Below are 21793 nucleotides of genomic sequence, written 5' to 3'. Positions count from 1 at the left end.
TGTTTTTATTTTGTTTTGTGTACCACACCCCATGTTTCATTATTTGGAAAATGGAAACATCCCCCATGAAGGTGTTGTCTAATTTCAAACAAGTTTTATAGAAACATGACATTAATATACAAAACCAATGATAACATACATAAATCTTTTTCAGATTTTTTTTTTATTGTAAAATAGTCAGTAATTAGTCTTCCTTTAGTCTAATGTTGTACTTGAATGCAGCGTGACACTGAGTCGTTGAGGATATGGATAATTTCCTGTAGAATGTCATTCAGCACATGTTAGATGCTCCTAGTCAGTTCAGTTGTGACAGGGTGATGTTTGATAAAAGTTCAGCTGTCTTCTAATAATGTGCCGAACATTTTGAACTCGATTTAACGTGGGTAATCTGACAGGCCACAGAGCATTTGTCGTGTTTAAAAACCCTTACTTAGTGATGGCAGCAGGGTACGTTATGACTCCACTTTGGTTTTTCTGAAAAAAATCCCATTTTTGCTGTGCACATATTCGTCAACTCAGTTTCCCAGTGTTATCCAGTTGAGGTCTACTGTATACCAATAAAACACCAAATCGTGATATATGCCTTTTTTACAGTAGTCTGAGAGAATCCTGAATATGCTGTACATATCCAACATCCTTTTATCTGTCTCAAAGGAAATAAGACCATTAAAAGCTAATTAAAAGTTAATTGACTATTGCTTATACAAAAACTTATCAAGATAATAATTAAAATGTATCTTTTTTACCTTTTATTATTTAAGATTTGTATCTTTTTCCAGTAGCAAAAATGATTCCTCGGCTTCACTACTTTAAAAAATTAAATATTCCCTGTATATTTCACACTTTTAGACCTGATATCTTTCTCTATATTTCAGAATTGCTCAACAGAGGATCAGCTTAGAGACTTGCTGGCCTCACTTCCCCAGTCAGATGTGGATGAATGTGTAAAATATTTTACTTATCTTGCCCTGAGAGAAAGCAGCGAATCTATTGCAGCACAAAGGGTTTGTACAGTGAACTTTTTTTTTTTTTTTTTTTATTGCATGTCTTCTTTCCAGTTTTTGCTCTTTGTTTATGATATTTGCTGGCTGAGCTATCCTGGGTGACCAAGAGCTTATACTTATTATATTTAGCCAGATATCACTAGTGTATTGTATCTTAATCTTCTATGTTTTAATTAAATCAATTAAATTAAAAGCTATAACTATATAAGATTCATACAATTACTATATTATGTAAACGGCTTAAATGACTTAAGGAGCAGTACCTCCCTGACTCTGCTGCAGAAACCAGTATAATAGCAGTAATATTGTCATTCATTAATAAACATTTTTTATTGTAACAGAAAAAGTCACTTTTACACCTGATGAAAGGAGTTGAACACTAAACTGAAGAAGCAGAATTCAGTTTTAAGTGCCAACACGCATCATCAGCTTACAAATTAAATACTGTATATTTCATAATAATATCATATTATAAGGAGCAGTACCTCCCTGACTCTGCTGCAGAAAATACTCTTTAGTTTTTATTTAAATCGTGCATAATTCTTTCCTTGGGAGCACAATTTCTTACAACCTGTTTTCCCTAATATGGTTATTTTGACTTAATACATACATAATATAAACATTTTAAAACCATTTTTGAAATCCGTATTTGTTTTTCATCAGAGACTTTGTTGGTTTTCAAACCATATTCCAAAGCTTATGCTGTTTTGTTACTCTAAATTTCTCCATTGAAAATGAGCGTGATACTTCATGTGCTAAATGTAGAATTCATTTTTCTGTAATGGCAACTAAAACTTAGGAAAAGAATTTTAGAGCAACAGCAAAGACAAGTCTTCAACAGTCAAGGTGCTTTGGTACTTAAAGGGCTAAAGATTTTGCATAGTTAAATGAACCCTGCCCAGCAGTCAGTACCAGCTAATGACATTAGCTTCCAACTTAGGTAATCTTGTCTTTGGCCTTTTTTCAGGGAGGACTTTGGTGTTTTGGAGGCAATGGGCTACCTTATACGCAAAGTTTAAGCTCTGTTCCGTCTGAAAAGGTGGAAACCTTCTGTTTACAAGCTCTGGTTCATCATTCTAAGGTAACTGTACCACTCATTCTTTAAACATTAGGCAAGTCTGTGTAACATACACATTTCCATCCATTATAATATTAGTTAATTAGAACATCGGTGCATGGATAGGTTCTTTTACATTGAAAAAATGTTTGATATATTAGACAGCACAACAGGTTATGAGTCTTCTCTAGATTTAAATAAATAAATGGGAAGAAATGGATTAGAAGTCTTTAGAAGATGTGATTGACATTATTTGGACACATTTAGGATAGCTCAAGTATATGGTATTGTTACACTTGTAGTACATAATATGCTTTTATTTTTTTGTGTTGGCTTTGAATCAGTTGTTGCCTTTAAGGTGAAATAATTTAATTGAATGAGTACTGTTTACTGGCAGAAATATTTTCAAACATTTGTCTGTATTTCTTGTAGAAAAACTAGACCTGTTCAAATGAAAAAGAGTAATCCTGGTCCTAAAGACTGAAACCTTTGTATTGCCTTCAGTACTTCAAATGACATCATAATATTGAGAGAAACTGTATGATAGATATAGTATATGTGATGATTTTTCCCTGTATAGAAAGTCCCAAAATGGACTGAGTCTATATTTAAGTTGCAAACATAGCTATAAAATATTTGAGTTTCATCTATTCTTCATATAAATAGCAAGCCTAGAAGGATTTAGGTAGTTAGTAATTTACAGTTGGTCAATATTAGTGACACCCTTTGCATTTTGTGTTTATCATATACATTATCTTCAAAAATAATTGGACAAATCTCAATTTTTGATCATCAGAATATTTTTTGTAAGATGTTTAAGGTTATACAGTAAAATTGTTGCCTGTTCATCTTGGATATAGTGTTGGGTTTTTTTTCTTTCCCTCCCACAGAAGAAAATGAAAATAAGAAAGGGCAATGGGTATTTGATGCACCCTTCTCTTGTACTTTGTTACACGACCTTTGACGGTGATGACAGCCTGCAAACATATTTTGTAGCCATCTATAAACTCCTTGCTCCTAGTAGTTTCTCCCATTCATCAGTTGAAATTTGTTTAGGTCATGAATGTTTCCAGGACTGTGTTTTCCAGATTTCATGTTTTTCGAAAAATATTTCATTGGATAAACACCAGATCTAATTGCTGAGCACTATAACAGAGTTTAGTTTTTACTTCTTAATAATTCCTTTATGCTTTTGGGTATGCTGGAGGGCCATTAATGTTCAGCCCATAACTAGATTTCTGACATTGGGGCAAAACATTCCTACAACATTCTGGAACTTACAGCATATTTAACTATAGGTAGGATGTACTTTATAAGATTCATTGTGTAGCCTATAAACAAATCACTGGTCTGCATTGCCACATAACACTCCATTGATTATATCTTTCTGCAAAACATTTCCCTTGCGTCCAGCATCAGATTCTAGGACTGCCAACATGACAGATGCCAATAACCCTTATAGTTTACTGGAACAAACTCTGTATGGCACCAAGCTGGGGAGTTGAAATTATCCCTACACCATTCTTTTCCTTCTGGGCAACTCCAGAGTAGGAGTGTGAGAGGGAGACCAGTCGTGATGTTTCTAGAGCAGTTTCCTTTCTATTTTTTAAAATTCCGATGTGGGTTCCAGATGTTTTTATGTACAGTGAAGGTAATTTGCACCTCCCAAGAGTCAGCTTCCTTTGAAAGATAAAGTATGTCTGGATTTTTCCCACACCTGCCAAACATCTTTGTATGTTTGTATGCAAATCCTATACTTTGCTTCATGGATAATGGGATCGCGTGATGCCACTAAGCTATGTTGGTCACCTGCTACCAGGCACTCATCACTGAACACCAGTCCTAGGCCTCACTCCAGCAGTGGGTCATTGTATTCCTGTTCATAGTGGAATTTTCTTTAAACTTTCAGTGGGGTCAATTATGGATTGTTTTGTCTGGTTTTTCCCCTTAAAACTGTTTGCTGTGGGTAACCTTGTCAGGAGCACATATCTCCAGAAAACATAGCTGTGAGGATCCTTGATGAGACCTTATCATGGTAGAGCACAATGTTGCAAGGGGGAGCAAGAAAAATATTTTAATTAAAACTGCATATGTAAAAAAAAATATTTTTCAATAAAACTAAAACTAGAGTATTGATAAAAATATTCTGTCCTACATATATTAAGTAGACTTCACAGTGTACATGAAATAGGTATCAGTGAACATGACAACATCTAAACACTCCATACATATTTGTTACGTTATTGCTGTCTGAATAAAAGCTTACAGTCCTTTACATGGATTAAAGCTGTCATTTATTTGTCTGTATTTTTTAAGAAAGATATTCTGTAAATAACAAATGGATGGGTGGTTATTGGTTTTTTTGAAGGGTTCCTGGCAGGATAAAGGTTGCTAGGGCAAGGACAGCAGTAGGACCACAAAACTGTCCGGGTAGGCTCCATCCTCCCCGTTGCATCCGGGAGCCACTTGAACCTGAACTATTGATAGTCAAGAACCAGAGATAAGCCAGGCAAATGAGGGCACACATTTGTAGCAAGGGGTAGGTGTAAAGGTGACATGTGCTTTTATTAAAGTCGATCCAAAAAACAGTGTTCAAATGTGCAGCGCATCTCAAGATGTTCTTGTAATAAATAAATAATCCATTAAAATAAGGTAAAATCGCAGGAAGGAAGCTGTCTCATTTTTTAAAAATAAAAAAAAGTTCTAGGTGCATCCTTTCTAAAACCATCTCCTCTGCTTACCCAGCATGAGATCTTGCAGCAGAGGAGAAACTGAATTGATAAGCACAGCCAACTTTTCCTCAAAGGCTTGGGTTCCTGCTGCTGTCATAAGCTCCCAGCAGGGCACCTCCACTCGTTACTTCATCTCTCGCTGCCACTACTGTCATATGTGGGAAGCCACTACAAGCTGGAGTGACTCCCTTCAACCCCTGAGTGTCAGCCCTACACTTCTGCTAGGGGCTCCTCTTTCGGTTGTCTGCTTCCTCTCCTCTGCACCTTGATATCTCCTGATCCTGTTGCCTCTTTTAAGTTACTTTTTAACCTCTGTCTTGCTCTTTCTGTTCTTTCTTTATATTTATTTTTATCTGCCGTGCAGGCTCCTCTTACATTGGCTCGATCGGGCACAAGTGTGATACACCGCTACGTCCGATTGTATAAATGTGACACCTAACTGATTACCTTTGCACATGTAAGCAAGCACCTGCACCCAATTGAAACCTGCACTTGACAGGACACAATCATTTATTTAAAAGCCTGCACAACACCACGGACCATTTATCGGAGTCCTACAGAAAACCTCCAGAGAAGAGGGCACCAGCATGAACATCAGAGAGTGGGGTGGTCTAGGTGACGTATGTTCCCCGGATTTTAGAATGTGGAGGACTCAGCGTTCAGAGATGCCTGACCCTCTGGCTAGAGACACTGCGGCTAGAGAGGGAACAACGGAGATAGTATATGGTAATCTACACAGAACTAACATACGTTTGTGAAATAAATTTGTTTTGTTTATTCGGCATTCAACTCCATCGACCCACCAACCCCACTCTCCAAATTAACTTGGAGCAAGGGGTAAATGTAAAGGTGACATGTGACACACCTCAAATTTTTGGTCAGAGCACAGAATCTCTAAAGGACTGGAGTGTTGATTTATTGCAGTTCTTCACCCTTTGTATAATACAGCTTTGTTTCATTTATACAGTTGTAAATATTACTTTAAGATGCTGTTGTATTTCTATTTTTAGGATTCCAGACATTGTGATACAATTGTAGCAAAGAGAGGACTTCAGCTTTTACAGAAGATTTATCAGCTGCGACAAGATTCTTTAAAAATTCAACGTACTATTGTCCGTATTATAGGCAACCTAGCCCTATGTGACAGTTTGCATAATGCAATAGTTCAATCAGGTAAAGCCATAACAAATAACATAATTGCACTACACTAATAAATCCATGTGTCCGGTTTCTCTGTTTTTACTCTGACATTTTGTTTTGTTTAGTTTATTAAATACCTTTTTAAATTCATCTTAATTATAATTTTTTGTCATTTCCCTTTTAAGAGCTGCTTGTCGTAAGACTTATTACAAGAAATTAGTATCTTATTAATTCAGGAATGGCTCTCTATTGCCTTTGTTAAATACTCTGTCTGAAGAAAGGCACTAGTTTTTTTTTTTGTTTTGTTTTTTTTTTTGTTTTTTTTTCTTCAGCTGTGATAAGCATTTGAGTAGCTTAAATATATTTTGATCAATCATTTTGCTTGTGTGAGATTATATCACCAGTATTCCAATATGCACAAATATCAGAAAGGAAAATACTTTCATCTACCACATTGTCTATAAACAAGGTCCAAGGTACATCCTGGACTAAATTATAATAAGAAATGTAATCTAGTAGGGTAGGTTTTAGGGATATTTTAAAACTCTATCCAATATATAAAGTGTGTATTTGTTTGGTATGCAAATCCATATTGTTTAACCTATCTATGGTTTTAAAAAAAAAAAAAAAATCCCCTGGGGAACGCTATTTAGTGACTGCACCTGCGCTTTAATAAGAAAATGCCCATTAGAGGCATTTTTGAGATTTGGCACAGGTATGCAAAGTTATAACCTCTAAAACCCAACCATGTTCAGTTTAGTTAGTGAAATTTTATTTTGGGGCCAAAATTCTTTCTAATGGGGATGTATTTAGTAACCACAGCTGCACTTTATTCCACCCAAGGAAGTGGCCCCTACCCCTGCTGCTTAACCTATAAAGTGTTAAGGGAGTTTAACTAGTGCTGAGATTATGAGGATAAGTGTGGACAACCTGTGTTAAATGAGCCTACTAGCAGGAACACTGCCAATATTGATCAAACGGTGATGTTGAGGTCCATCTACCAATTGTCCTGTAATATCAGGAAATGGAACTACATTACATTTATGCAGGCACTGCTAGGAATAATGTATTATTCAAAACCTATCCAGACAAGCAGAATTGTGATCAAAGCCACTGAGAGTCTAAACCATTTACTTCTTGTAAATGTCAGACTGAAGCAAAAGTGCATCTGTCATCTAAATCATGAGCTCCGCATCACACTGGTATAAGTGAGATATAATAAAATTAATCTGTATCGGGGGTTGCTAGAAAAGAAGAAAATGAGCCAGTTAAGTTTTGGGAAATGTTCTTGTGGTCAAATTAAACACAACTACAAAGTACTGTGTGCAGTGCAGACAAAAAACTGCTAATACAGCTACATTCATTCAATTGGGTAATCTTTCTTCTTTTTAACTTTTCCATTTGCAGGCTGGATTTCATTGTTAGCAGAGCTTTTGAAGTCTCCACATATCATCCAAGCTTCACATGCTGCTAGAGCCTTGGCTAATTTGGACAGAGATGCAATGCAGGAGAAATATCAAGATGGGATATATATTTTGCATCCTCAGTTTCGCTCCAGGTAGACTGCATATATATATATATATATATATATATATATATATATATATATATATATATATATATATATATATAAATATATAAATTTTTTTACTTTAAAAAACCTATCAAAACAAAAATAAGTATCTCCAGTTTAGGGAGTAAATGTGTTGGAGCTTTTATCAGTACAAAGAAATGGCATAACAGTGTAGTGGTGTGAGAAATGATTATTATTTTTTTTAATTGTGGATTTTATTACTTTGAAATTTACAGATAACAATAACCCTTCTTAGTTCAAGTGTGAGATACACCTGGAAAAAGTCCCTGGTGCTTTCCCATATTGTGAAATTTTCTCTGGCATTGAAGGTATTTCTTATGAAAACAATGATATAAGTTGTATTTTGTATGAGAATGAGACACAGCAAATGAAGGAAGAACATGAAGGAAAGTAAGATAGGACAGAGATGAGACAAAAGTTTCCCTTAGTGAGAGGAAAACAAGGGTAGAATTACAAGAAAATGTGCTATGTCATGTAGTGAGATTAGAGAAGGTGCCTGGGCAGCTGGAGCTAAAGGCACAGAATAAGTAAAGTGTACTGTACAGCTCAGCATGTCTGGTAATCTACCCCTACTGTAGTAAAAGGGATGAATATCTCCCAGTGTAATACCAGATACTTGAGTCCCTCCTGTGTTAAACTAAACTGCTTTTTGTTTGTTTTTTTTTTTTGGTTATTAATTTGAAGCCCAGTTTACTGTGGGGGGAAAATATCAAGCACTTTAATATTGTTTTTATAGTAATTACTTATGAATGCTTTGAAATCACTGTTCGATACATCTTGATGTATAGTTTTGCAAGACATTGAGCTTTTTAAGGAAGTTTGAAGGCCCTCTATACTTGAAAAAGCACAGTTAAGTGTTTTCATCAAAAATTATCAGACAGACTTGAAGTTGTGCCTACCACATAAAACAACCCCAGAGCTCAGCCCCTATTTGGATATGAGGGGTCAAAGTTACTCCTAAAAATGGGGATTGGTACTACAGGCATGTAAGGCATTGTTTTATGCTATTTCAAGATTGCTGATCACAAATATAATAATATCCTTGCCCTCTAAGAGCCACTCCCAGAAGGTTAAAAATAACATTTTAAACAATAGGAAGTGGGGTATGGTTTTAGATTAATTTAAGGAGAATGATTACTAATGTGATGTTTGATTTTTTTTTTCATCCTTTACTGGTAATCTAACCATCTATGAAACACTATCTGAAGGTGGAAAATGAAAGGTCTCTCTATTATATATAAAAAAAAAAAAATCCTGCAATGAGACAAGACTCTTTGGAAGATTTTTTTTCCCCAAGTCTCGCAAGATGAGACTTTGGCTATGAGATTTTTTCAAGTTATGCCCTCCTCTCAACCATATTCAACCACGCAAACAGTAATCTCACCTCTCATTCGTGTGAATGCTTTCGACAGACACGGTTTCTGCTCTCTCAACTCTTATAAATTTTAAGTTCCCAATTAAGGAAGACGTATTCGGTCGAAATCTTCTTGAAGAATTTCATCACAAAGGGTTATCAACAGAAGAGATGAGTACATGGGCAATCCTAGCACCGAGAAATGATGAAGTCAAATGAATTAACGCCAAAAATGTCGATCAGTTACACAGCAAATTGATCAACTTACAATCCCAAAAAATATCTATAACCGTTAACACCATTCGGTCTTCCACCACACAACTTACTGTAGAAAGAAGGATGTATCCAAGAAAGGTAATGTAGCACATGTTCCGCGGATAACATTCCACAACAAAGGAGATCTTGAGATGCCATTCGTATTAAAACACGAACAGTTTCCCACTAGAATAGCTTTGTAAAGACAATTAACAAATCTCAAAGACGTTTTATTTAATTCCACGAAATTAAGTCACAGGCATTGTCACAATGAAAATCCAAACACAGAATCAAAATTCAATGCGATATTGACGAAAATTTAATTTAAAATTTTTTTTTTTACTGGTTTAACAGTAAAAATGTAAGTTTAAAAAGTATTTGCGTGCTAATATCAAAGCCAAACAGAACAAAATCGTATTATGCAACAAATAACGCTAACGCAATATGAAACATAATTTACTTTCAAATGATTACCTTTTACTCTTTTTTTTAATATGGTTAATTTTTCACTGTAATGTAAAATGGTTCTATTATACATATGTAACAATTCCCATGAAAATAAAAATCTGTTTAAATTGTATATCCGCATCCCCATATGCGAGCGACAGAACCGCAAAGAGGCTAGCACTTGGTGCAGGCACTGGAGTTGATGAACGAATCGAGCAGGCGGCAAAGCCCCCTAGTTTCTATAACAGTTGGGAATATTTAGATTTTAAATTGAAGATTTTAATATTCCAAACAAATGACACAACTGTTTTTATTATATACTTTTGCCTCATCAAGTGAATCATTACATTTCATGTGAACACCCTGAATTAAGACAGTTTATGCTAATTTAGATTTTTTTTTATTGTGGTTTTTCATTTCATTTCTCCTTAAATAGTTTGACATTGGTCATTTTTTCATTTCAAAGATGCGCAGATTGAGAACTCTAAATTGACTCTATTCTGGCTGTGTTTATCAGTGTGTTCTTCAGGTGGACTGGCACCTCATCCCAAGCTATTCTTGGCTTATGCCAGAGAGGCATAAGTTTAGGCTTCATCCCCCACAACCTAAATCAAAAGGGTTTAAAGTGGATGTAATGATTGATAGATGGTCAATAAAATATTAAATGCTGTGTTTTCCCACCCTCACCTTTCAGCCAGAAAATCAAAGCTGATGTCCTTTTCATACATGGTCTGTTGGGAGCAGCCTTTAAGACATGGCGACAGCAAGACCTAGATGTAGTACAAAATGGGAAAGCTGCAGGTGAGAAAGAGGACTACACAGACTGCTGGCCAAAGGTAATGGTCACACAATGGAAATTGTAAAGAGTTGGTACAAATGCAATGATACACACTATTATAACCGAGTGAAGTTCCGTAAGCACAACCAAAATGTTAATTCTTTTTTTTTTTGGTTTGTTTGTAAAATTAGAGAGTGTCTAGTTATACTTAAACACTAACTTGATGTGTGTTTGTGTGTGCTTATCAACAACGGGATTTCTAACACTCCTTTTCACCACCACATTGTTATGAGGATCAACCAGAAATAGGAGCTATAGTAAATATTTACAGGACATAAAATCATTTGTGTTGTGGCAGCTACCTCTTTATGGCAGATTTATTAATTTTCTGCTTAATTGGTTACATTGTTTTGTTTAAGTCATTGCTTGATATTTTTTTTTTATAATCTTTTAGAATAAGGTTGATCTGATGTTTTTCTGATTCATTGGAGCAAGTAAGTTAGCAGTATAATTTTTTGGCTTGATGTACAGTAATCCCTCCTCGATCGCGGGGGTTGCGTTCCAGAACCCCCCGCGATAGGTGAAAATCTGCGAAGTAGAAACCATATGTTTTTGTATGGTTATTTTTATATATTTTAAGCCCTTATAAACTCGCCCACACTGTTTATAAATATTCCCTGCATAGTTATACAGCATAAAGCCTTTGTATTCTCTTAGATATTAGGTAAGATTCATTGAAATTATGTATGTAAACACACTGTTTATATACAGTAAAATCTAAATATTATATTAAAGATATCGAGCGTCTCCAATATCACATATGTTAGACATTACGATAGACAACCCACCAGCAATAAATACGTACAATGCAAGAAAAAATTGTATACAGTAAATGTTTGTACAGTGACACTAAACGTACGTACATGTACTAAGTACTGTAAGTAGAAAATTAATTAATTATGGTTACTCACCAACAATGACACGACGACTTGTCCGATAATGATGAGTTAAATTTTATTGCACAACAAAGGAGATCATTACAGCCCTTCTAAAGGAGCCTCTTCAGGCAACTGTGTAGCACCGCCGTTGTTCTTCTTCCGGCAGTCTTCAATCCAAATCCATAAAGCAGATGTCATCCGGAATACCGCCTTATTACATTCACTTACAACTTGTTTTGCACCCTGGTTAAAAGGACACTGCGGCTGTAGATCATATATTCTTTTCCTCCTTTTTAAATAAAAAGAATCGTGGACTCATTGATGCTGTAATGGCGTCATACAGCGGTGTAGCACGGCCCATGAAGCAGTAGTAGGAACAGATCGTTTTGGAGCCATAACGAAGGGCTTGACTACGCACAAAGATAAACACAAAAGAGCACAAAAGTTAACTCTTTACACAGCGAAACACGTTGATGCTGAATGAGCGAGACAAGACTTCCTGGTTAACGCCACAGAATCGAATTCGGCGCTCAGTCGCTGAGGCAGTCCGCACACAGGAACTTAACTGCGTGCTCTGATTAGTTAGCTTCTCAGCCATCTGCCAATAGCGTCCCTTGTATGAAATCAACTGGGCATGCCAACTGAGGAAGCATGTACTGGAAGTAAAAAGACCCATTGTCTGCAGAACCCGCGAAGCAGTGAAAAATTCGCGTTATATATTTAGATATGCTTACATATAAAATCCGCGATAGAGTGAAGTCATGAAAGTTGAAGTGTGATATATAGCGAGGGATTACTGTATTCATTTCTTAGCTCATAGTTTTGTAACATCTTTTTTCATCTTTAGTTTTTGCATACCTTCTTGCACTTTCCTGGCTGACTGTTTTTTAATAAAGTGTTTTTGTGGTACACGATAGGTCTTTTGGGATGGGTAAAGTAATGCTTGCTTGCTGATCTGGTGTTTGTAGACTACTCTTTAACATGGCATTTCCTAGAGAATAGTGCACCTTGAACAGGGCTTGGAAAGGCCTGGAATAGGTTGAGAAACATGATATTGAATTCTTTGTATTGAGCTGGCATTCACAATCACTAGATCCTTAAAGTTAGCATTTGCTAAATTGAGATAGAAAAGGTAATTTCATGTGGTGACCCACATAGTAAGTTTATAAATATATGGCACATTAGACTCAACCTGGGGCAGCACTTAGTCTATACACCAACTATTTCAGGATACTCAATATATAAAAAGAGGAGCATCTTTCTGTTAGGTGGGCTTGCTTAGTTCATTGACCACTCAGTGTATGATTCCTTATCAATACACTTGTTTTTAGAATCACTATTAGTTTGTCACTTGCTCATGATTATTTTTATTTTCTTAGACATGGCTAGCAGCAGACTGCCCAAATTTAAGAGTCTTGTCTGTTGAATATGACACTCATCTAAGCGACTGGAGAGCTAAATGTCCTGCTGAAAATCAAAGGTATTGTATGCAGTGAAACATCGATAAATAAAGATTACTTTGTATGAAAATAAAGTAGCCAGATTTTGCCTCTAAATAAATTGGCTGACTTATAAATAGGAAAAACAGTTAACAATGATGATCTCTGGCAACTGAAAGGAAACATTGCCTATAAAAAATTCCAAGTAGCTTGTAAGTGTCCAGTATTATTAGGCAGAGCAAGTGCCTCCCTCATGCTCAGACACTAACTGTTTGGATTTGGTTACTTGCATCTTTGAGAGAACATAAGAAATTTTACAAATGAAAGGAGACAATTTAGTCCATCAAGCTTATTTGTTTAGCTAATAGGTAAACTGTACCAATATCTCATTTAGTTACTTAATGAAGGTTGTAAAAGTTTCTGCTTCAGCTACAAGCCTCAGTAGTTTGTTCCAGATTTCAGCAATTCTTTGCATAAAGAAGTGCTGCCTGGCTTCAGTCCTAAATCCACATCCCCATAATTTCCACTGGTGTCCTTGAGTATGTGATACTCTGACTTGTTGAAAGAATACTCCTGGATCTACTTTATCTATGCATTTGAGAGTTTTAAAGATGTGAATGAGGTCTCCACACAGTCTCCTCGACTCGTTTAATTCTGAGTCTGTCAGAGCAGGACACATCCTTATGTCCTGGGATGTTCTTGGTTGCTCTGTGTGCAACTTCATGTGCTGCTGTGTGTTTCGTGTGGCATGGAGATCAGATTTGCACACAGTACTCCAGATACGATTTCACTAGTGTATTATATAGGCTGAGCATAAAGCCCCTAGATTTATATTCAACAGAGCTTTGTTTTTTGTTGTTTTTTTAAGTGAGTTTACATGAATTGTAGCTGGAGTCTTATAAACAGCACTACACACACACTGCACTTTCACACTTCTCATATGCTTAGTTTAAATGTTTTCAAAAGAAAAGAAGTTGTTGCTTTTACTCTTTGTTGGTTGTGAATGGCTGTGCAATTCTGAGGAGCTATACAAGTAAGTATTTTTGTACTTTGTACACATGACAATAAGTTTTTAACTTAACTTTGATTTCTTATTTTATCCATCTACAAAAAGTGACAGGGCTATTACATTCTTAGTCTTGGATAAGTTTAATACAAGAAGATTAAAAACTTTTTAAGTTTTTTTTTTTAGTTCTGTTTATATTTAAAGCATTTTTTGTACTTCTTCTGTACCAATCATTCTCCACACACTGTTATTACAGTAGTTTTTATGATTTTAAGAATTCATTGTAAAATTCAGACATGAGTACGTGGCTGGATTGTAGACATGTAAAATGTAACTACATAAAGACAAAATGTGAAAGGGGAATACGTGATGAGTTCCAAAAGAAGTGCTTGCGTTATAGTGCAGATTCTAACTTGTATATAATTGTATTTCTGTACAGTTAGCGTGACATTCTGTGCAAATCTAAACATCATGAGTAGTGGTTTAATGTTTATGTGTAAGTCTTTTATCTAATTCCCTGAAATATTCTGCATAAGAGAAGAAGAGTGTACTATTACTTTGTATCTTTCTCAGATCATCAAATGCAACCTGACTCTAGAAAGGTTTTATTTTGTTTATTATTTATCGTATTTATTTTTTTTATTATATGTATGAAGTATATTCAGCATTTAAATACTTTTTTATAAAGGGAACCTATCAGTTCTTTAATTTGAGGTGCTTCGTATTTATTTTGTATTTCAGGAAGTCATTGGCTTACAGGAGTCAAGAGTTGCTCAAAAAGTTAAAGGCAGCAGGTGTTGGAGATAAACCGTTAGTATGGGTGGCACATAGTATGGGAGGTAAAAAAAAAAATGTTTATACATTTTTTTTTAAACGATTATAAGGTTTATAGACTTCTTCAAAGAAAAATACACAGTTATTGAAACCTGTATTTGAAATGTAAATATTTCTGTTAGCTAAACACATGTTCATATCCATGTTTTTGTCAGTACAGTTAAGAGTATGAATAGCTGTTTACAGATTGTGACCTATTGATATATCATATTCCAACATCTGAGTTACTATGCAGCTCAGTGAAAGTAGTGCTTGACAACATCACTTCCAGTTACAGTTATAGCCTAGACAGATACAGAGTGGTCCAAAAAGACTTCAACATATAGTGCTGAATTTAGTTAGACCACGTCTTGTAGAAATTAAGGAAAGGTGTATTTTATCAAGGGCTGACTTCCATGACTACCAGCATGTTAATCTTGTGTTCATGAAATTGAGAAACAAGGCTTGAGACTAGAGGCACATCTACTGGGGTCCTGTGGCCACTTGAAATCCACTTGACTCAATGAATCCAATTTTTGATGTGCAAATACAAGTACCAAATAGCCTATGTGGGATTAGCACCAGAACCCTATAGTTTTGTATATTGCCTTACACAAGATATTACAGGATGCATGATTAGAAGTCTTCTACAAGTCAAAACGCAATCAAATATTGCTGAAGTAATTACTTAATATTCTTCTTTTTTTTTAATTTTTATTAGTTAATGTAAATCAACAAAAACTATGTCTGGTGTGACCTAGAGTATCTAGACTACCAGCTACAGTCCCTGTAAAAAATATTCATGCAAAAATTATCTTTTCTTTTGTGTTTTATATTTTTAATTAATTTAGACCACTCTGGAGAGATCTGTTTTCACTTCACATTTGACAATCTGTGTCAAAAATAAAATAATCTATACTGTGATTCAATGTGGTATAATAATAAAATGTGAAACCTTGGGGTGAATGCATTTTATTGACACTGGATATAGTATATGCATTATATATAGCCTTTATTTAACAAGAAGGAATTAAAATTAATCAAAATTATGTAAGATACTACCTACAAAGTACATTTTATGAAGGACGTAACAACAGTTCACTTCGTTTATCAGTTTGCTCTCAAAACTGTAATTGAATTAATTTATGAAAAGTGCTATGATTTTTATCTTCAGTCTTTTAAATCTAAATCAGAGAACATAGTTTCTATTTTGTACCACCCAAATCATTTTAATTACTTTACTAAAATCATTTTTGGCTTTGTCTGTTTGCCAGTAAGTGCCACCCAACTTAAAAATATGTTGGCTCATCAGCCTGTTACTTGTAGCCCTAGCTCAAAAAAAGCAATGTATGTTTCTTAGCCTGTAATGTGTAAGAAAGCAGAAAAAAGATTAAAAGGTTGCCTAGAACAGTTTAGAATCTTTGTATCGTCTTCAGTGACTGACTTTTTTTTAATTTTTTTTTTATTTATAGGTTTACTTGTAAAAAAGATGCTCCTAGATGCAGCAAAAGACCCAGAGCTACAAACTTTGCTAAATAATACTCGAGGAATAATATTCTACAGCGTTCCCCACCATGGCTCCTTTATGGCGGAATACTCAGTTAATGTTAAATATATACTTTTCCCATCAGTAGAAGTAAAAGAGCTCATTAAGGGTAAGGCCCATACCATGTACCATCAGACTTGAATGTTGTATTATATTGAAAATACTGTACATACAGTTTCTAAGTTGTGTCTGTAACTCTTGCAGGCTCTCCTTCCCTTCATGAACTAAATGATGATTTTCTGACTGTGGCAAAGGAGAAGGACTTAAAAGTACTAAGCTTTGCAGAAACATTGCCAACAAATATAGGCACTATGGTAAAAATGAATGTTGTGCCTGTTCAGTCTGCAGGTATTACATATTCTTTGCTTTCTTTAAAATAATTGTAATTTTTGCTATTACTTTGGACCTTTTTCAGAATCATCATGTATAAACGTGACCTGTATATGCAAACTAGCCCACTATTTATTAATTGGAGTAAAAATACACAAATAAAGCAGCTAAAGTGAAAGGACAGCCTGAGGCACTTCACAAATACAGAGGCATAGTAGAATTGTGTACATGTATTTTTATAACAGGAACACAGACTGGTTAAGTGCCGAGTTTTAGGTGTATAATGAACCAGCAACCTTGAGCTTTAAAGGCCAGTGCCTTAGTCACTACTCCACATTCACATTCATACCCTGTATTATTATTTATTTATTATTATACCCTGTATTATTTTTTTGGTTCTTTATTTCACCTTATACAATTTCTCGTATTAGGAATTTGGAATTAGGAATTTATTACTTTTCGTATACCCCTTGGGTATTTCAATTGTACAGTGCCCCTGGAGTAATTGAAGGTTAAGGGCCCTGCTCAAGCAGAGTAGGATCTCTTTTTGGCAGTGATGGAGATTCCAACCAGCAGCCTTTGGGATACCAACGCAGATCCTTAGCCTCAGAGCCACCACTCCGCCTGTATTATGAACAAGTGTGGGTGTGTGTCCCATGTGGTGGACCTTACCTTTTACCCAACAGTCTTGCATAAGTTCTGTCTTCTTCCAAACCTATAATGTTGTTGTAATCAGGGTGTATATTCCACAAAGCATGCTTATGAAATTGAACTTAGCTGAGTAAACCTTGTTTGAATAAGACAGAGTTACCTGACTGAGTAACTACAACTTTAAACGTGAAAATGATGGGAGGCATGATGTATTATGAGAGAGGTTGAAAATGTTTTGAGTGTAACAGACAGTGGTGGTCTTTTTACCAGTTGATCAAGAAATAATAGTTAATCTGTAATAACACAAAGAAGAAATGCATCCTGTATGAAGAAAGTGAGCAATCCATAGCAGACCAATGTCAAAGTACATTACGGTTCTGAATTTGTGTATTGCATAATTAAATATTAATGGGATTATTTAAAAAAAATGTTAAGTTTCATTTAATTTGCCCAGTTTGATTATAATTATACTGGTTTATGAACATCATACTTTAAACACTTAAAACAAGAAAGTATTCAATAGCGATATGAAGCTCATTTGGCATTAATTGAAAATCATAAACAAGAACATAACTAACTTCAGAATTACTGGAACAGTACATTTAGTTTATGCAAATGTATATAACACATTTAGCAACCAAAAAGAAAGCTGAAGCTTCTGTCACCTGCGATTCTCCAAAGTTGCTCCCGCTGAAGGGGTTTGCCTTCAGCAGAATGTGTGACTCCTTTAAAAGGACAGACCTGTGTGTTGCTGCTTTGAATGGTTTGTATTTTTACATATTTATTCTTTAATTAGCATGGTGCAGTTCTTATTTGCACATGAGCACAGTCTGTTGTGCCTGTGACATTTGGGAAGCCTAAATAACCTCTTCTAGTGTCAATGATATGACTTTGGATAAGTGCACTTTACAGAGATTCACTTACCACACTTGACATTTTTGTATTGAGTGTAACTACAAACATATATGAATGAAAATCATTCTTGAGAGTTTTTGTAATGAGTGTTTCTATTTGACTTATCCTCAATTACAAAACATTTTGTATTTTCTTTTTAGTACAAAAAACAACCAGTATGTATCAAAATTATAAAGAGGTCAAGTCAGTTGAACTATATTGAGGTGTGCAATTCAATCAATTTAATATATGTTACCCAAGGACGGGAGCACACTAGGTCTGATCCTGGAAGATCTTGAAGTGTGCCGTATTTACTTGTACATTACTATAAACATCGTGTTAGAGGTTTACAGACTTAGAATTGGTTCAGTTTTGCGACAATTTTAACATTTAACATTACTGAACACCCCTTTTTTTAACCATATATTTTTATTCCTTGTTGACAACAAAGCATAAATTGCAAAGGGAAAGAATGGCATAACAATTTAAATGGGATATATTAATTATTAATTCTTATTTTTAATACAGTGTAGTTTTTAAATATTTTACCACTTTGCAACAAAGATTAGATTAATTTAAACAATAGTCTAAAAATGCAGCAACATTAAATATGCTACAAAATCCTGTCACTGACAAAAAAAGGTGGCAGCAAATAAAATAATTTAACTTCCTTGGCTTTGACCACCTAGTGTGATTTGAATTTATGTGTGTTTTGCCACTCTTAAGTCATCAGTATTCATGAGCGGGGTGAAGCCTTCAAGCAAAACACAATGGCATATAAGTGAGAAGCTATAAAGACAAGTTGAGAACAAACTGAAATGAATTGAGTGATAGCGACGGCAATGTGAATGGTCATCAGACATCAACATAAATAGTAAAATTGATGCATATGGCACTGTGCGGCTGAACTACTGGTGAATTCAAACCTGTGAAACTTCTCCATGGTGCAAGTAGCTTTGTGGCAAAAAAAAGCAAAATGATTGTAATCCCTTGGAAGGACAAGCCCCCTAAGACCTGTTCACAATCGAGCAGCTGTCAGTGTTCGTTTAAGGGGACATGTGGAAGTCACTAAGCCTTATACTGTGGTAGCCTACAATAACACAAGGGATTCATTGCAGTTCAGGCACGGAAAAATCTACCTACCCATGCTTAAGCGACAGCAAAGATATATAATATGGAAACTGCACAAAGAAACACACTGCTAATGTCCGTATTGTGATTGTGATGTTGGGCTGTTTGTTGGAGGCCGTTTTAAAAAGGACACATACAAAATTTGCATCACTAAAGCGGACCCTCGACATACCTACTGTATTTATGTTAACATTTTAATATTTACATGTTTCTGTTACACATAACATGAGTAAATGGAACATTTAAGGAGGTTAAATTTTGTTTATTATCAATGGATCATTTAAGTTATAATACTTTACCATTTTGTAGTGAACATGTAAAGTTAATTTAAATGAGAGTTCAGCATAAAGTCCCTGGCACCTTTCCCTGAGGTTTTGTTTCACATCGAACAGGAATTTCATGAGCTCTCAATCCACAACACTCCACTGAGTTTCATCCTTAGCTTGGCACAGACCAGACTAACAGTTGACACTTACTTGCCTCAGTTACCAAGTGTGACTTGCCCCAATTCTTTTGGTGGATCTGGCTCCGATAAACCCAGCAAGGCTAACTTACTAAAGAGAGCTCTGTGGAAAACCCCCCAGATCCAGAAATACGTCTATAAAAAATGTAGATATTTTAAAAAATGCATATATGCAGCTTATTGTGAATAGATAAACCATCACATTTTAAATGTATAGGCTGCAGTAGCCTATGCTAATAATCTTTAATGTATTCACAATTGCATTAAGTTTGTTTTGGCTTTCATTACAACGGAGTGTGCAAAGTTGGTCCTGGAGGGCTGTAGTGGCTGCAGGGTTTTGCTTCATTAGAAACCAGTTCTTGCCAATAACTGATCATATTTAATTGTACGGCTTGTTGGTGTTTTCATTCCACCATGTCAGATAATTATTTTGTAGAAATTTTCTTTTCCTTTCCAATCAGATCATCCAAGTGATTTGTAGCCTGAAGCAGATGAGTAATTCTCAGTTCTTTTTTCTCTTCAGTTTCCTTCCAAGTGTTTTGTTAAACCAGATAGTCCAAATAATATACATACAGATGGAAGTGGAAACAAGTCAGATGTGAACTGTTGGCTCTTTTGTCATTTGCATCTTATTGTTAATAAGGAGCATTTAAAAGCAGTGAATGTGGCTGTTGACAATTAAAATTAGTTAAGGTTGGGGAGTGTAAACAAGCGAGACAACTAAAATAAAGTGTGAAAATGAGCAATAAGTGCTGCAACTGCAAGAATTCTCATTAAGAAATTGGGTTGGAACAAAAACCTGCAGCCACTGTGGCCCTCCAGGACTAACTTTGCAGTATCCTGTATTACACTTATCAGTTAAAGCTGATAAGGGATTGACTGCATTATGTTTTTAAATGTACAGGTCAAACCTGTAAATCCAAAAAACACATACTTTTTTCTGACATTTTTTTCTTTTATATTTCAGATTTGGGATATGGAGACTTAATTAAAGTGGACGTTGACCATCTGAACATCTGCAAACCGCAGAATAAAGACTCATTTCTTTATAAACGCAGTTTACAGTTTATTAGAGATGCACTTGCAAGTGAACTTAGTCGTTAGAAATACGGAGTTTATTACTTAGTTCTTATTTTAATCCCTATTGCAATATTGTGTTTTTACACTTTTTTTTTTTATTTTTATAAATTCATAGTGTTTCCTATCCATCATAAGTTTGCATCATTTTAGTTACCAGTGCTAGAAAGAAACAGATTTCAGGTATGACAATAGTATACCTTAAAAAAAAAAAATGGCTGATTTAAATGTGCTGGCAAACAACCCTATCCTTAGAATGGGGATTGATTAAATATTTTGGCAAATCTTTGTATCAAAAAGGCTAAAAAAAAAAGTTGTGAAAATGTCCCGGAGAGATTCTGGAAAGCTTGTTTCCTTAATGTGCCTACCCAGTCCTTGCTTAACTCTTTTTCTCTGGCTGCCAAATGTAGAGTCTGATTGCATACGTTTCCTGTTAATCTTAAAATCATGAATACACTGCTTTCTCTGATCACTTGTCAGAACTTATATTAAATTGTCCTATTTCTTTGTATAAAATTACATTTTCAAAATTACCTTGCAATTATTTAGCTGATGCACTAAAGCAAGTTATGTGTCTTGGTGCTGCTACCTGTTTATTCCAAGATGTGCTTAATCCTTAGTCTTCTTAATGTATGCTTTCAAGTGCAGTTTATTGATTTTATAGCAAATTATTTAAAATAATAATAATAATAATGATAATTGATGAAAACATTTTCCAGGTTGGTGAATTGCACAATGGGATCAATGCCATACTGAGATGTATAGTTTTACTGAGTCATATACTTTATTTTTAATTTATTCAAATAAAGTAAAATGAAAAGTGTGTTAAGGCATTAGTTTATTTTAACAATAAACAAAAAGCAAATGTATCAGGATGACTAGATGGGAATTGTGCTGCTTGGACAAACATGAATAGTTTATTACCACTCCATTACAACTTGTAAATTGACACCTTAAATACCTTTTCTCAGGATTGGACACACCTGTCTATGAAGTTCAAGGCTTAACGAGCTAATCCAAACAATTTGGTGTTGCAAGTAATCCGTATTGAGCAGTTACATGTATTCAAATCAGCAAAATTACAAGGGGACTCACATTTTTGCACAGCCAGTTTTTCACATTTGATTTAATTTGATACAACGAA

General features: G+C 35.0%; 1 protein-coding gene across 5 annotated transcripts in view; it reads left to right on the top strand.

Annotated features, from left to right (window-relative positions):
• Nucleotides 1-21472, top strand: part of serac1 (serine active site containing 1) — a 45964-nt gene extending 24492 nt beyond the window's left edge. For 2 of the 5 annotated variants that reach the window (XM_039747785.1, XM_039747782.1), the window contains 10 exons: nt 876-1004; nt 1972-2085; nt 5804-5966; nt 7341-7491; nt 10278-10419; nt 12679-12779; nt 14486-14583; nt 16030-16212; nt 16308-16451; nt 20540-21472. In XM_039747785.1, the coding sequence (XP_039603719.1) occupies nt 876-1004; nt 1972-2085; nt 5804-5966; nt 7341-7491; nt 10278-10419; nt 12679-12779; nt 14486-14583; nt 16030-16212; nt 16308-16451; nt 20540-20676 (1362 nt within the window). In that variant the 3' untranslated portion in view covers nt 20677-21472. Of the gene's footprint in view, nt 1-875; nt 1005-1971; nt 2086-5803; nt 5967-7340; nt 7492-10277; nt 10420-12678; nt 12780-14485; nt 14584-16029; nt 16213-16307; nt 16452-20539 lie in introns of those variants that run through there. The other 3 variants (XM_039747783.1, XM_039747784.1, XM_039747786.1) reach the window with 2 other exon arrangements.
• The last annotated feature ends 321 nt before the right edge of the window (nt 21473-21793 follow it).

The sequence above is a fragment of the Polypterus senegalus genome, chromosome 3 (assembly GCF_016835505.1).
Source record: "Polypterus senegalus isolate Bchr_013 chromosome 3, ASM1683550v1, whole genome shotgun sequence".
Classification (NCBI taxonomy): Eukaryota; Metazoa; Chordata; class Cladistia; order Polypteriformes; family Polypteridae; genus Polypterus; species Polypterus senegalus.
Note: the sequence above shows the minus strand (reverse complement) of the source record. Positions and strands in the feature narration are given on the sequence as shown.